The 12,866-nt window shown below is 38.7% G+C and overlaps 1 protein-coding gene across 13 annotated transcripts in view; it reads right to left on the bottom strand.

Annotated features, from left to right (window-relative positions):
- LOC126354419 (epidermal growth factor receptor substrate 15-like 1) overlaps positions 1-12,866 on the bottom strand; it is a 188,561-nt gene that overhangs the window by 118,257 nt on the left and 57,438 nt on the right. For all 13 annotated transcript variants that reach the window (XR_007565323.1, XR_007565325.1, XR_007565326.1 and 10 more), the window contains exon 10: positions 753-842. Coding sequence is in view for 9 of the 13 variants with exons in the window: in XM_050004045.1 (XP_049860002.1) it covers positions 753-842 (90 nt within the window). In the remaining 4 variants the exon portion in view is untranslated. The remainder of the gene's footprint in view (positions 1-752; positions 843-12,866) is intronic.

Raw genomic sequence — 12,866 nt, 5'->3', positions numbered from 1 at the left:
TCTTTCCGCTCCCATGATTGGAATGACTCCTTACCCTCTCCCTTAAAACCCACATCCTTTCGTCTTTCCCTCACCTTCCCTCTTTCCTGAAGAAGCAACCGTTGATTGCGAAAGCTTGAATTTTGTGTGTATGTTTGTGTATCTATTGACCTGCCAGCGCTTTTGTTTGGTAAGTCACATCAACTTTGTTTTTAGATATATTTTTCCCATGTCGAATGTTTCCCTACATTTGAGCCTCACTTGACATTATTTCTGTCTTGTGATCCTCTTTAAAACTTCAGAGCAACATTTCACTCTGTATGCCCACTGTCTACTCGTACCTCCACTCTTTATTTACTTCTTTACATGACTGATGGAAGTGCCGAAAACTTCCAGAGAACTGAAGCGACAGCAGTCCATGTCCCAATCTGTATGGCTAACTATCCCAGTCCAATTGACTCTGTTTTGGGATTTGATCATTCTTAACTGAATGCTCATGTTACTGTCCACAGAGTTTTCTTTCTAGTATTAGATATAAGAGTGCATCTCTTATGTAAACAGTTTACTTTTTATACAGGTACAGATTAAAACCAAAGAAGCATCACAATCATTAGGTTTTTTTAATTAAAATTATAAAGAGAAAAGAAAACATTTTTTCCTCGTCTGTCACGAACAAAACAATCCAAATCATAAAAGCATTTCAAGAAGCACTTACAAGCTGAGCATGCATTCTGAAAAAACAATGCGGACTACAAATAAAAAATATGTTTTACCTGGCTCTTTAAATCATTAAGCCTCTTTTGTGCTTCACCTTTCTGGTTTTCCAACTGTTTTAATGTGGCAGCTAAAGTATCCAGCTCACTCTGTAACAAGGAGAAAATTATAAGATACTGTAACTATTTTACAGACATCTGTAAAAATGTTGTAGCTTCACTTAAAGAATCCACAAGAGTTGAAATTTTTCAGACGTTCAAGAAGTTTGATGCGGCTTGTTTACTACTTCTCCTGCTTCTTTATTTGTCAGATTCTGTGGAACCATGCAAGACAAATGAGACCATAAATAGTTTATAGAATGACAATTACAAAATTTTTAACCAAAGACTTTAACTATTAATAAAAAGCACTAAACAGAGAGTATACAAACAAATGACTATCACAGAGAAAAGTTCTCAACTACTGCGAAGAAGTCTTCTGCAGAGTAGAATGAGTGCACTAGGAGGGAAACTTCCAACTTAGATTTGAATAGTTTGCGTTCATCACTCAGTAGCTTTTGTTCTGCTGGAATACTATTGAAAATGAAACATGCCTTATGCTGCAGACCTTTCTGTACAATGCTCGAGGAAGTGTTATCCAAGTACACACATCTTTTCAGGCCAGTCAATTCGATGCAGATTAATTCAGTACATGCCTTGACGCAATTTATGAGCACTTTTCTAGATGCATTGAATACACGCATCTTGGTTTCCAGACACTATGCAGTTTGTGGCACTGATTTGCTTAATTTAATGTCAGGCTAGGACACTTGAGCAGCAATTAGAAACTCAAACTATCACATATTATCTTCATCACGGATGTAAAGTTTATTGAATCAGCTGATGTCATAATAAGAATAACCAGCTAATTCAGAGACAATTCAAGGTCTATGGGAAACAGCACAGTGGCCTGCTGATGTGCACAGCAGAGAAGGACAATGTTCCACCAACAGCATCACGTCCACCGGTACCTACACCAGCACTGTCAGAATCTACATTTCTGGTATTCGACAATTTCTAAGGAACTTGGAACACATATCTCCAATGGTTTCCGAAGCTAGTAACATTCCAGGTACTCTTCTTCTGTCTGTTTTATTACTGTCTTCTAGTCACATTTAATGAGTTGGCTCACTAATTTCAACTACTTGTAGAACTTAGGAGGTTGTCTTTCTATGTCTTACATAATTCGCTGGCTACACATTTCAAGATACAAACACAAGTAACAGCTGCTCTAACCAGTGTCATTGTGTAGTGGACCACCACATATGTTTGTTTATTTAAAAAAAATGTTTTTGTATTCTGGTTAATTCATCATGTGATGCTAGAAACGTTAAAGTACAATGTTTTTTGCACAATGAACACTGACATTCGGAAGAAAAATAAATTATTTCTAGAACACTAAAGATAATGATATTGAACCTTCTCTATTTTATCTGTGTTGGTCAATGAAAAAGACCAGAGGCATTGTATCACGTTACACTCTCTCGTCTTCGATTCTTGTATGGATGATAGACGCCATTGTATGCTGGATATAATTGTGTGCAAGTTCTGTAAAACTATTCAGAATATAAATGATACTTCCAAGTAATAACATTTACTTTTTGTACAGCTCGCACCTCTCATATTAGTGAATCAATATTTTGTGTAAATTTGTTGTTTTATCGTGTGCTCCTGAGGGGACCACCATTTCTCTTGCAGCATAGGTCGGCCATTACGCCACCAAAACAATTATTCTTAATAAATCATTCATTAACGTAAATGTAACTGCAGAAGAGTTCTCCGTTTTTCTGATTAAATATTCTAAAGACAGTTAAATTAAATTAAAGCTTCAATCGTTAATATTTTTGTTGTATTGAGTTCAGTAAATTTTCGATTGGCTGCTTAATGGCAGATGGCTTAAATCTCCTTAGCTTTGCCTTGCTAATGAAAAATAATCGAAGAAATTTATTACTTTTCACGAAAACAGAAATATCTCAAGTATTAATTGTGATTTTAAAATTAGCACACAATTAAACCACTTGCCATCAGGATCGAAGAACTAATTTTTATTACAACATTCTGAATAATATATGCAGAATTTTATTAATAATTGCAGTCACTTACGAAAACTTAACTGTAGAAGGCCGTAAGTCACACCATAGAAAATCCAAGGTCTATGTAAACGCTTGTGGTGGTACCGAGTTTGTTTAACAGCCTCATACTAACTAAAATCAGAACCCAATGCTAATGATGACTATTTCTTTTTAAATCAAGTACCACAACAGAAATAGGAAATTACGGTTTTACATAATATGGGGGTTGGAACTTGAATAGTGTCAACTATTTATTCACAACTGATACAAAAGAGTTAAATGTTTGCACCTGTTACTGTCCTTCAAAGTAGTCACCAGCATTGTGTAGAACCCGTTCTGTTGATGGCGCAAATGGAGCGGTCTACTGCCTGATGAATCTCTGGAACAGTTCTGAAGCGAATGCCTTGAAGTGGTTCCTTCATCTTCGAAATCAAATTAAAGTCACAAGTACTTCAGTATGGGGAGTATGGTGGGTGGTACAGTACTTCCCAGTCCCATCGACCGAACACAGCTTGCGCTGTATGCAGCTGCGCATTTTTGTGCAAAATGACAGATTGGTTGTGCAGAAAGTGTCGCCACTTTTTTCACAAAGCTGGTCAGAGGTGATGCTCCAAAAATGAACAGTAATATGACTTAAGTCCTTGTGACTTTGATTTGATTCCGAAGATTAAGTAACCTCTTTGTGGCATTCTCTTCAGAACTGTTCCAGAGATTCAACAGGCAGTAGACTGCTCCATTCGCACCATCAACAGAACACGCTCTGCTAACGGTATACTATGCCTTCCACATCGCTGGCAATGGCTTCTACACAATGCTGATGACTACTTTGAAGGACAGTAACAGGTGCAAACATGTAACTCTTTTGTATCGGTTGTGAATAAATAGTTGCCACTATTTAAGTTCCAACCCTCGTATTATCACAGACCAAATAAAACTATTATTTTTTTATATACCACCACATCTGGGGCCCAGAACTTAGGGGCCCGAATTTATGTACTAATTTACCTATATAATTATTGAGTACATAATACCAACCTGAAGTATATCTGACTTTCAAAGAAATTTTTTTCAAAGCATATTTATGAAATATATTTTATGTATGTAATAATGAGTATGGTGCATCAGTTAATTATGTACATGTAACGTTGTTTCATGTAACGTACCACCATTCATTGTACCTGAGAGAGAGTCAAACCTGATAGACAAGACTGCTGCAGTGGAGAGTTTGGGTCTGCAGCTTTATGACAGTATAGCAGGTGTCTCAACTGAGACAAACAGCAGCATTCAAAAACCAATTACAAAAGGTAAGGGTGCAACTATATTTCCCTCTGAGCTGGCAACCAAGAGAAGGAAAGGTATCTGGGGGCCATGCAATGTGCTGACTGTGTTGTCTAAAATTACAGTGTTGTGCTTAAAGTGAATATAGTAGTATTGTCGCAAGTATTTTTCGAAAGATTCATTTACTTCAACTTCACTGACTGCGTGTAACATAGCTTATGGATTTTGAGTCAAATAGGTCACACAATCTGATGTGTGGCAATTAGGTAAAGTAAAGCTTGATTACATGGGAGACTCATACATGTGTAGTAAAGTTTAAATAATCAGTTATGCAATGTTAAGCTTATCAACAGTAAACTGCAGGAGTGTTGCTAAAGGTGTACTGTGAAAAGTCATTTACTGGTGTAGGATACACATTTATCTTGACATTTATCAGAGTTTCTTTTAGGATATGTTCAATATTTTTCTGTGTGTTTTGGGTAATTTAAGCGTTTCTTGGGAGTGCTATTTTTGTGCGTCATATTTTTCTGTGTGTCTTTCATGACACAGTGAAATTGATTCTGAGTAACGATAGTTAAGACACACAAGGATAAGTGAGTACAGGACAAGAATATGTCCTAATTGGAAGCAGGTGATGATGTGCAAGAGTTTGCATTAAACGAACAAGGCAAATTGTCAACCTCTCGAATTCCCAAAGTGGAAAATGAGTGACACTGCATAGATAATGTATCTTTCAATTCTAGTGAACACACTCAAATGAGTAGAAACATTCACATGGCTGATAGAATAGAGAAATGTCATGCAACAACATTGACAGCTGATGTGTTGCCAACATCACCACTTTTACTATACTTCCTTGCAGTGCTTTTAGCACAGCTTGACTTGGGGAGACGAACATCGTGATGAAAAGGAGAGATTACAGCACAATGAACTTGAAGACAGGGAAAGACTAGAATGGATTGCTCGCGAAAAAAAGAGTGCAAGAGCAAGATGCTCAATTTTTAACAAAGTTCAATGAGCTTCTCGACCAACACGAAAAGACAATTGTTTCGTATCTGTCACAAGAAATTGATGTTGTTAAAGATCAAGTTGCAGAACTTGTAGTGCAGGACAGAGACATCCTGCAACAAGTTTCAAATTTAGATGATAAAGTAGACCAGCCTGACAAGGCACATAACGTCTTGGAGAGCCAAGTGAAAATCATCAGCAAAACTATTGGTGATATTACACAAGGTTTGGAACAATGAACTGATGAGCGTGTGTCAGAAGTTGTGGGTTGATTTGATGTTGGCGTACAATTTTAGTAGTGCGTGGAAGAGCCACTGCATGTGACCCCACAGACCACCAAGAAAAGAGCAGTATGGAAATCCTGTGAAATTATCATGACAAATGTGCCTGATGATGAATGGTTGAAGCCTCTGCTGTGAATCCCAAGGACAATATCAAGAGAGCAGAGGTTACAACAAGCTTTGCTGTCACTGCAACACCATTCTAAAGTCAGGAAAGCGAAGTTTGAAAGAAATCTGAATCGAATATATACCTACAAAATAGGAGATTTGGCTATGTTGAAAATCCACCTCAAGGCTTCTAGTATCAAAAGAATAAATAAAAAGTGGCAAATTTTATATACCAGGCCACACCTAATAATGTACCGCATGATGGGTGCTACCTGTTGGCACACCCAGAGACACAGAAGGTGCAAGGGTTGTACCCACATAAGGACTTAATGCCATTCATATCTCTGAACAAAGAAACTGATATTTAACTGAGTAAAAAAACTCTACTGAATTGTAAATAGTTAGTAGTTTATAAGTTATAGTTTAAGTGCACTTATGATTTGATTTTCACTTCATATGCATTTGCATTTCATTTGTATGCATTTAAATATATGTAGTAGTACATAAGTGTGTATACATGTAAGCTATTAGTTTGAATGGGATGTATGTATCCGAAGGTACGCATCTGGACAAGGTTACAGTTAATGAATCAGATTTATGGCTCATGGCACATAATTTTACTACGCATTGTGCGTGGTTGCCTGGAGCCTGTTCAAATCGTGATTTGCTGAGGAAGAAATCTACTAAGATGATAGAACTTGTCATTTTAAAGATGATGAAAAAAACGAATGTTAGGGCAGATGATTAAATTCTGCACTAATACCAGCCTAGAAATGCTTGCAGTCGTACCATCACATACAAGGCAACTGCAAGCGCAACAGTTGAATGAATTTGAATCAATGTTGAATGTTTACTGACATCAGATGTAGAAATTTACTGAACTCTCAAGCCTAGGAAGACAAATTGGTCAGACTTTCTAAATAAGAGGTGCTGGCTTTTACAAACAGTGTCTGAATAATTTTAACCACAAAAGGTACTGATTTATGTTACATGTGGAATGAGAAACTGTGATTAAAGATGCACACTTCAAGATACAAACACATGTAGCACTTGTTAGGCTAAGCTCCAAGCAGTGTCATAGAAAGTGAACAAGTTGTATAAATCCTAGTCAGTCAACTCACAAAGTCTTAATCTACAGTGTAACACGTCTCACAATAAATCTTTAATTTGAATTCTGTGTCTAGTTCCAGCAAGGAAGTTTGGGCTAATGCTCTAGAAAGTGTGATCTTTATTTAAGCAAAGTTCTTCACATAGCTCAGTCATCTGGAAGTGCATTACCAGCACAACATGCACCTGCTGTGAACAAAGGCATGACAAAAGTGCATCCTAAACGCATGTCATTACTGCAGTCAACTGACAAACATAGCAAGGTGGAAGAGCTCTCCTTACTTTGATATCGCTCCAACCTTCAGAAGATACAGTATTACCATTTTCCATGCAGCAGCAGCAGAACACACATAAGTTTCTAATGTTTTCAAATCTCATCTGGTGCAGTTCCCAACAATCAGTCTTTCCTTATCATCCTGTCAACTAAGTCTCCCCTGACCTCGGGTTCTGGGCAAATTTTCTGAACTATATCCTTTTTCCTAAACCTCACCAGTCCTTTACCTTCAATTCTCCTGCTTCACCTTCAACCTTTCTGCTAGGAGCAGGATCCACTGGCACAATGAGCAGTCAAATAATATCATGATAACTCTCTAAGACTGTCACCATATTACTGCTCTAAGACTGTCGCCATATTACTAAAACAGTGTGATGTTAGAGATGTCACTGGGCATGAGGTTGTAGCTGTAAGGTGGATGGGTGGTGACCTCCCATTCTAACTGAGGCAACTGATTCAGTGTGCTGTGAGCATATGGGATCATACACTGTCATTCAAAAAGAATAATTTTTCTATTCAGCACTTCATGTCTCATGTTGTGGATCACCCTTCACAGACTTCTCAATGCCAAACTTTGGCACCATTACATGTGTGTTCTCCTGCTGCCACTTGGCAAGAAGATTTTTTATCTGACCAATTAAATTACATTTTAAACAACTGATTATTTTTGTCGAATTATTACCAATTCGTAATCCTAAAGTTTCCGTACCTAAAGATATATACTGGCAAAACGTGTTAGTGAAATACAATTTTGTTGGGCATCACTAGACAAAGCACAGGGAAAGGGGTTGGTTAAAAAGTCGCTCATGGAAGTGGAACTCTATATCAAAGTAACTACAAAGATAATAGTGAAGAAAACTTAGAATTACTGTAGTAATATGACACCTGATCCAACTATGACCTAGATTAACCAATGTTGTTTTACGGTTTTTAGTAGTATGAACATTCTTGTTCCGACAAATTTTACAGCTGAACAGAATCTCACTTGGGCAACTATATTTCTGCTCCCACTTCATTTTCACTTGTCACTGAATGATGAAGAACAAGAAGACATCTGAAAGTGATCAACATAGTTAGCTGATGATGTCTTTAAAGGAAGATGCCACTGTGAACACTCTGAAATTTTGTTACATAATATTAATAAATTATTCTGAGACACTAAAAAGGGTGAGTTAACGCAAAAATTCTAACTTGTCTACTTTAATGTGTGTAAACATTGTAACCTCATTCCACAAGCTTCAGTAATATTCAGTGCACAATGCACTGATCCACCATTTACGGTATCTATCTCTTGCAATTAAACTAAGATTGGTATCTAAACAGGGAAGCTTATGGAAATACAGAAGTAATAGCCAATCAGAACTCTAGTGGAGACACAATACTTAATTCATCAGTAATCATATACATTACATTTTATATTATATCTTCCTTCGAGCTCTGGCTGGCTATTCCTGTAACATTCAGCCAACATGCCCTTGCCATGTCAGTAATGTAAACAGCTGAAACCAAGAGAAAACTACAGCTATTTCTCCTGACAACATACAGCTCTACTACGTGGCTTGATGATTTTGTTATCCTCTTGTGTAAAATATTCTAGAGGTATAATAGCCCCCATTTGGATCTCCGATAACATCAGGGGGGAAAAAAAAGATACTGGCATTCTGTGGGTTGCAGCCTGGGACATTACACTACTTAATTGGGTAGATGAGTAAGAAAATTTAGGAAGGGAAATGGGTAAGCTGAAGATAGATATAGTGGGAACTAGTAAAGTGTGGTAGCAGGAAGAACACGACTTCTGATCTGCTTAGTACACAGGTCTATACAAAAAACAGATAGAAGTAACGCAGGAGTAGGTCTAATAATGAATAAGGAAATGGAATATGGGTAAGTATGAACAACATAGTGAACACAATATTGTACTCAAGATAGACATGAAGCCAACAATCACCACAGTAGTACAAGTTTATATACCAATTACCTCTGCCAATGAGATTCAAAGAATGTATGATGAGATAAAAGGAATTATTCTGATATTTAAGAGAGAGAAAAATTTAAATACGATGGGAGAATGAATTTCAACGGCTGCGAAAGGAGAAGGAAAATTAGTAGAAGAATGTGAACTGGGGGAGGAAAGGAATGAAAAAGAGGAACCCAAATAGTAGAAATTTGCACAGAGCATAATTTAATCATTGACAACACTTGCTTTAAGAATCATGTAAGATGGTTGTACATGTGGCAGTGACTTGGAGACATTGTAAGGTTTGAAATACATTACAGAATGGGAAGAAAGCATTGGTCAACAATTGGCTGACACTAGGTAAAGAAATGTAATAAAAGACAAATTGATAGCTTTGTGACATGAAGTAGAAAAGGCAGCAGAGGATCAAATATGTAAAACAACGAGGCCCAGTAAAAATCCTTGTGCAACACACGAAATATTGAATTTATGCGACAAATGAAAAAAATATGAAACTAACAAATTGAGCAGGTGCACGCATGCTCAAATGCCAAAAAAGATACTTTTTATTTGACACAATTAAAATTTAACATGTTTCCGATTTTTTACTTCACTTGTACAGTGAAACCCTGCTTCCTGCTGAATTCCATGATTTTAGGCCATCAGAAAGTATCCTACAGGTTTTGATGAGCGAGTCTGCGAGTTTCAAAATATGTGAAATAAATGGTCAAATCTTTTCATTGCATTGACTTAGAAACTTAATTTTTTTTTCTCCACCAAGGGATCGTAGACCTTAATATGAGACGTAAATCTGAAATTGATATGCCACCCAGTTCCAGAGAAAAATGGGTCTTAATAGACAGACAGATAAAAATGGCAACAAATATTTTTTCATGTGATAAATTACAAACTAACAATTTTCGGAATTTTTCCTTTACTTGTTGTGTGAAATGTTGCTTCTTGCCAAATTTCATGATTCTAGGTCAACTGGAAGCACCCTATAGGCTCTGATGAGTGAGTTATCAAATACAAAATATGTGACATAAATGCCCACATCTTTTGATTGAACTGACTTAGAAAATTAAATTTAAGCTTGATTCGTCTACCTGTTCATGAGAAAACGGGTTCTTAACCGTAGGACAGACAGACGGACAACTAAGTTATTTTGTAAGGGTTCAGTTTTTAAGATTGAGGCACATAATCCTAAAACTGAGTGACACAATAAATAAACAGCTAAGCAGATATGGCTAGAGAATAAATGTCAGGTTTTACAGGCATGCAAAACTAGGTAGTAGATAAATACGTGCCACCTATTGGGGGGGAGGGGGGGGGGAGAGGGAGGGAAAGAGATCTTTGAGAAAGGAGAGGCAGCTGTATGAATATCAAGAACTCACATGGCAAGCCAGTACTGAGCAAAGAAAGGAAATTTGAAAGATGGAAGAAATATATACAAGGGCAGTACAAGGGAATTTACTAGAAGGCTCTGGTATCACCCACTGTTACACACACCATGCCAGGCAACATATGCCGAGATTCAACAGTTGGCAGTAGCAATTGTCTGTGCAGATCACCAGAGGCTGGCCAAGCGGTTTGTACTAGTTCCCAATGGAGAGCCACGAACAGGGCAACGCTTCCAGGAAGTAGGTGCAGTGCCAGGTGTTTGGAAGGGGTCATGTATTTGCTCTTGAGTTGGCTTTCACAAGTTCATACAGGACTTCATTGAAATATTTCCAGTAAATAACTGTGACCTGGACTTCGGCTGCTCCTACGATTTACTGATTTGACTTGTATGAGGTACAAGCCATATCACCAGAGCTAACATATTCACAGATCTTGTTGCCTTTTTGTCTCCATAATAATGCTCTTTGTGTTCCTGTAACCTACTTAAAGGTATCTCCCTCTCATAGCAGCTCAACTCCGGACACCGAAGTTGGCAACGGGGTACTTTTCATCAGCACAATGTTCCCGGTTGGTTCCCACCACCACATGGTCAGACAATGAACAGCAATAGCTGGTGTTTCCAGGGGCTTAACTGACATTGTCAATATGTCTATTATGTGCTACACATTCTACTAAGGGACTGTGGCTAGTTTCTGTTTCAGTAACTGTCTGGTTCTAGGTTGCTGGCAGGTACAGCAGCATTTCTCTTCATGTGCGGCTGTAGTCACTAGTCTTCATCGCTAATCCAATGTTGGAACTATCGCTAACTCAGGTTTCACAGTTACAAGGGCAGCAGACAACAGTGCTCAAATGCATTACTCGGTTTCTTCAGCTTCAATGTACAGCAGCAGCAGCACCACAAGCAACATCCATGTTGGAACCCGAATTCAGAGACTTTGATGGCCAGTGGGATGACTAGGCTGAGTACTGTGCACAACTGGAAGCACACTTTGCTGCACATATAATTACAGTTATGGTCTAATGCATGCACCACTGAAGTCCTACATTATTCTGCAGTGCACAAAGTTCAGGCCCAGGGGAAAGTGTTCTATCAGGTGTTCATTATTGGGAACAGGTGCTTTGGGCCTTTTATGTCTTGAGGGGATCGTCTGGAGTGCATTAGCAGCATTAGAATCAGTTGCACTTCTCTTCACTGTGTTATACTGCTGCAGATGTTTGTTCACAGGTGCTGAACCTCACACGATTCTGCAGTACCAGCCATCCCTATCTTCCCCATGCCCAGTGCAGTCTTCCCCTTGGGGTGAGTCACCCGCAGAGATCAACACAGGGCCTCTGCTGCTGCCACCAGTACCACAGCTCCTGCCACAGCAGTCTGCAATGCTCAAACCTGCTGCCTTTCTGGATACCTCACCATTATCAGTTGCAGATATTTAATCAGCAACTTCACAGTTCTTGGGTGCAACCATGCACAATGTGTGTGGTTTTCGGCTGATGTTTCTGAACACTTGCCAGGAGCATGGAAGCGTGAGGAAGGGGATCTGCGATCCGCCGTCACCACAACTCTTGTCTTTTCACCTGCATCTGAATCCAGATCTCCCACCCTACTACTTGTACTTGCCATCACAGTACACAATGATGGTGCAAAGGGGGGGGGGGATTGAGGGGGGGGGGGTAGGGGCAGCGAGGAATGTGGTGTCAATCACTGTTACACACTGTGCCAGGCAACTGCCCATACAGATCATCAGAGGCCACCTAAGTGGTGCACACTGGGCTCCACCTCAGGAAGTGTGCAAAGTGGTATCTCCATGCCAATATTTACATACAGTGTCGAGAGCCTAGATTCAATCCTGCATTAGCCTCCAAGCCCGCTACCCCAAGTTTATGCATCACTTCAGTTACCGTGTTTCTAGTACAAAACAATCACCCAGGACTTTAGTGATGTACAAATTGTGTAACCAGGGCTAGCATATTCACATATCTTGTCATAGTATTGGACTTGTGAGGTACAAACTGTGTCCATGGGGCAAGCATAGTTACACATCTTGTCGCTGTTTTGTCACCGAGTTAAGTATATATCCATAATAAAGCTGTCTGTGTTTCATAACTGGTGTCCTGTCTGGCTGAAGGTACTTCTACCACAGCAAAGAACCATAAACACAAAAGAGACAATATTTCACAGAGGGAAGAGCCAGTACTTAAAAAGTCAAGAAGGGAGATATGATACTGGGAGAACACTTTGGCAGGGAACAGAAAGATCCAATTCAAAACAAGAAGCCTAGAGCATATGACATTCCCTCAGAATTATTGAGACTTTTGAGAGAGCCAGCCACAACAAAACTATTCTATATGGTGTGCAAAATATATGAGACAAGCAAACTCCAATTTCAAAAATGGGCAGGTGCTCACAGGTGTGAATATTACTGATCTATCAGTTTTTAACAAGTCCTGGTCACAAACTACTGATACAAATTAATTACAGAAAAATGGAAAAACTGGTAGAATCCATCCTTGGGAAAGATCAGTTTGGGTTCCAGAGAAGTATTGGAAAATGGGTGGCAATTCAACCCTATGATTATACTGAAGGAAGTCTTACACCAACTTTTTCCATTGTTGACTGGAATACACTCTTTGAAATTCTGAAAGAAGCAC

This window comes from Schistocerca gregaria, chromosome 3 (genome assembly GCF_023897955.1).
Source record: "Schistocerca gregaria isolate iqSchGreg1 chromosome 3, iqSchGreg1.2, whole genome shotgun sequence".
Classification (NCBI taxonomy): Eukaryota; Metazoa; Arthropoda; class Insecta; order Orthoptera; family Acrididae; genus Schistocerca; species Schistocerca gregaria.
This window is presented reverse-complemented; position numbering and strand designations above follow the sequence as displayed.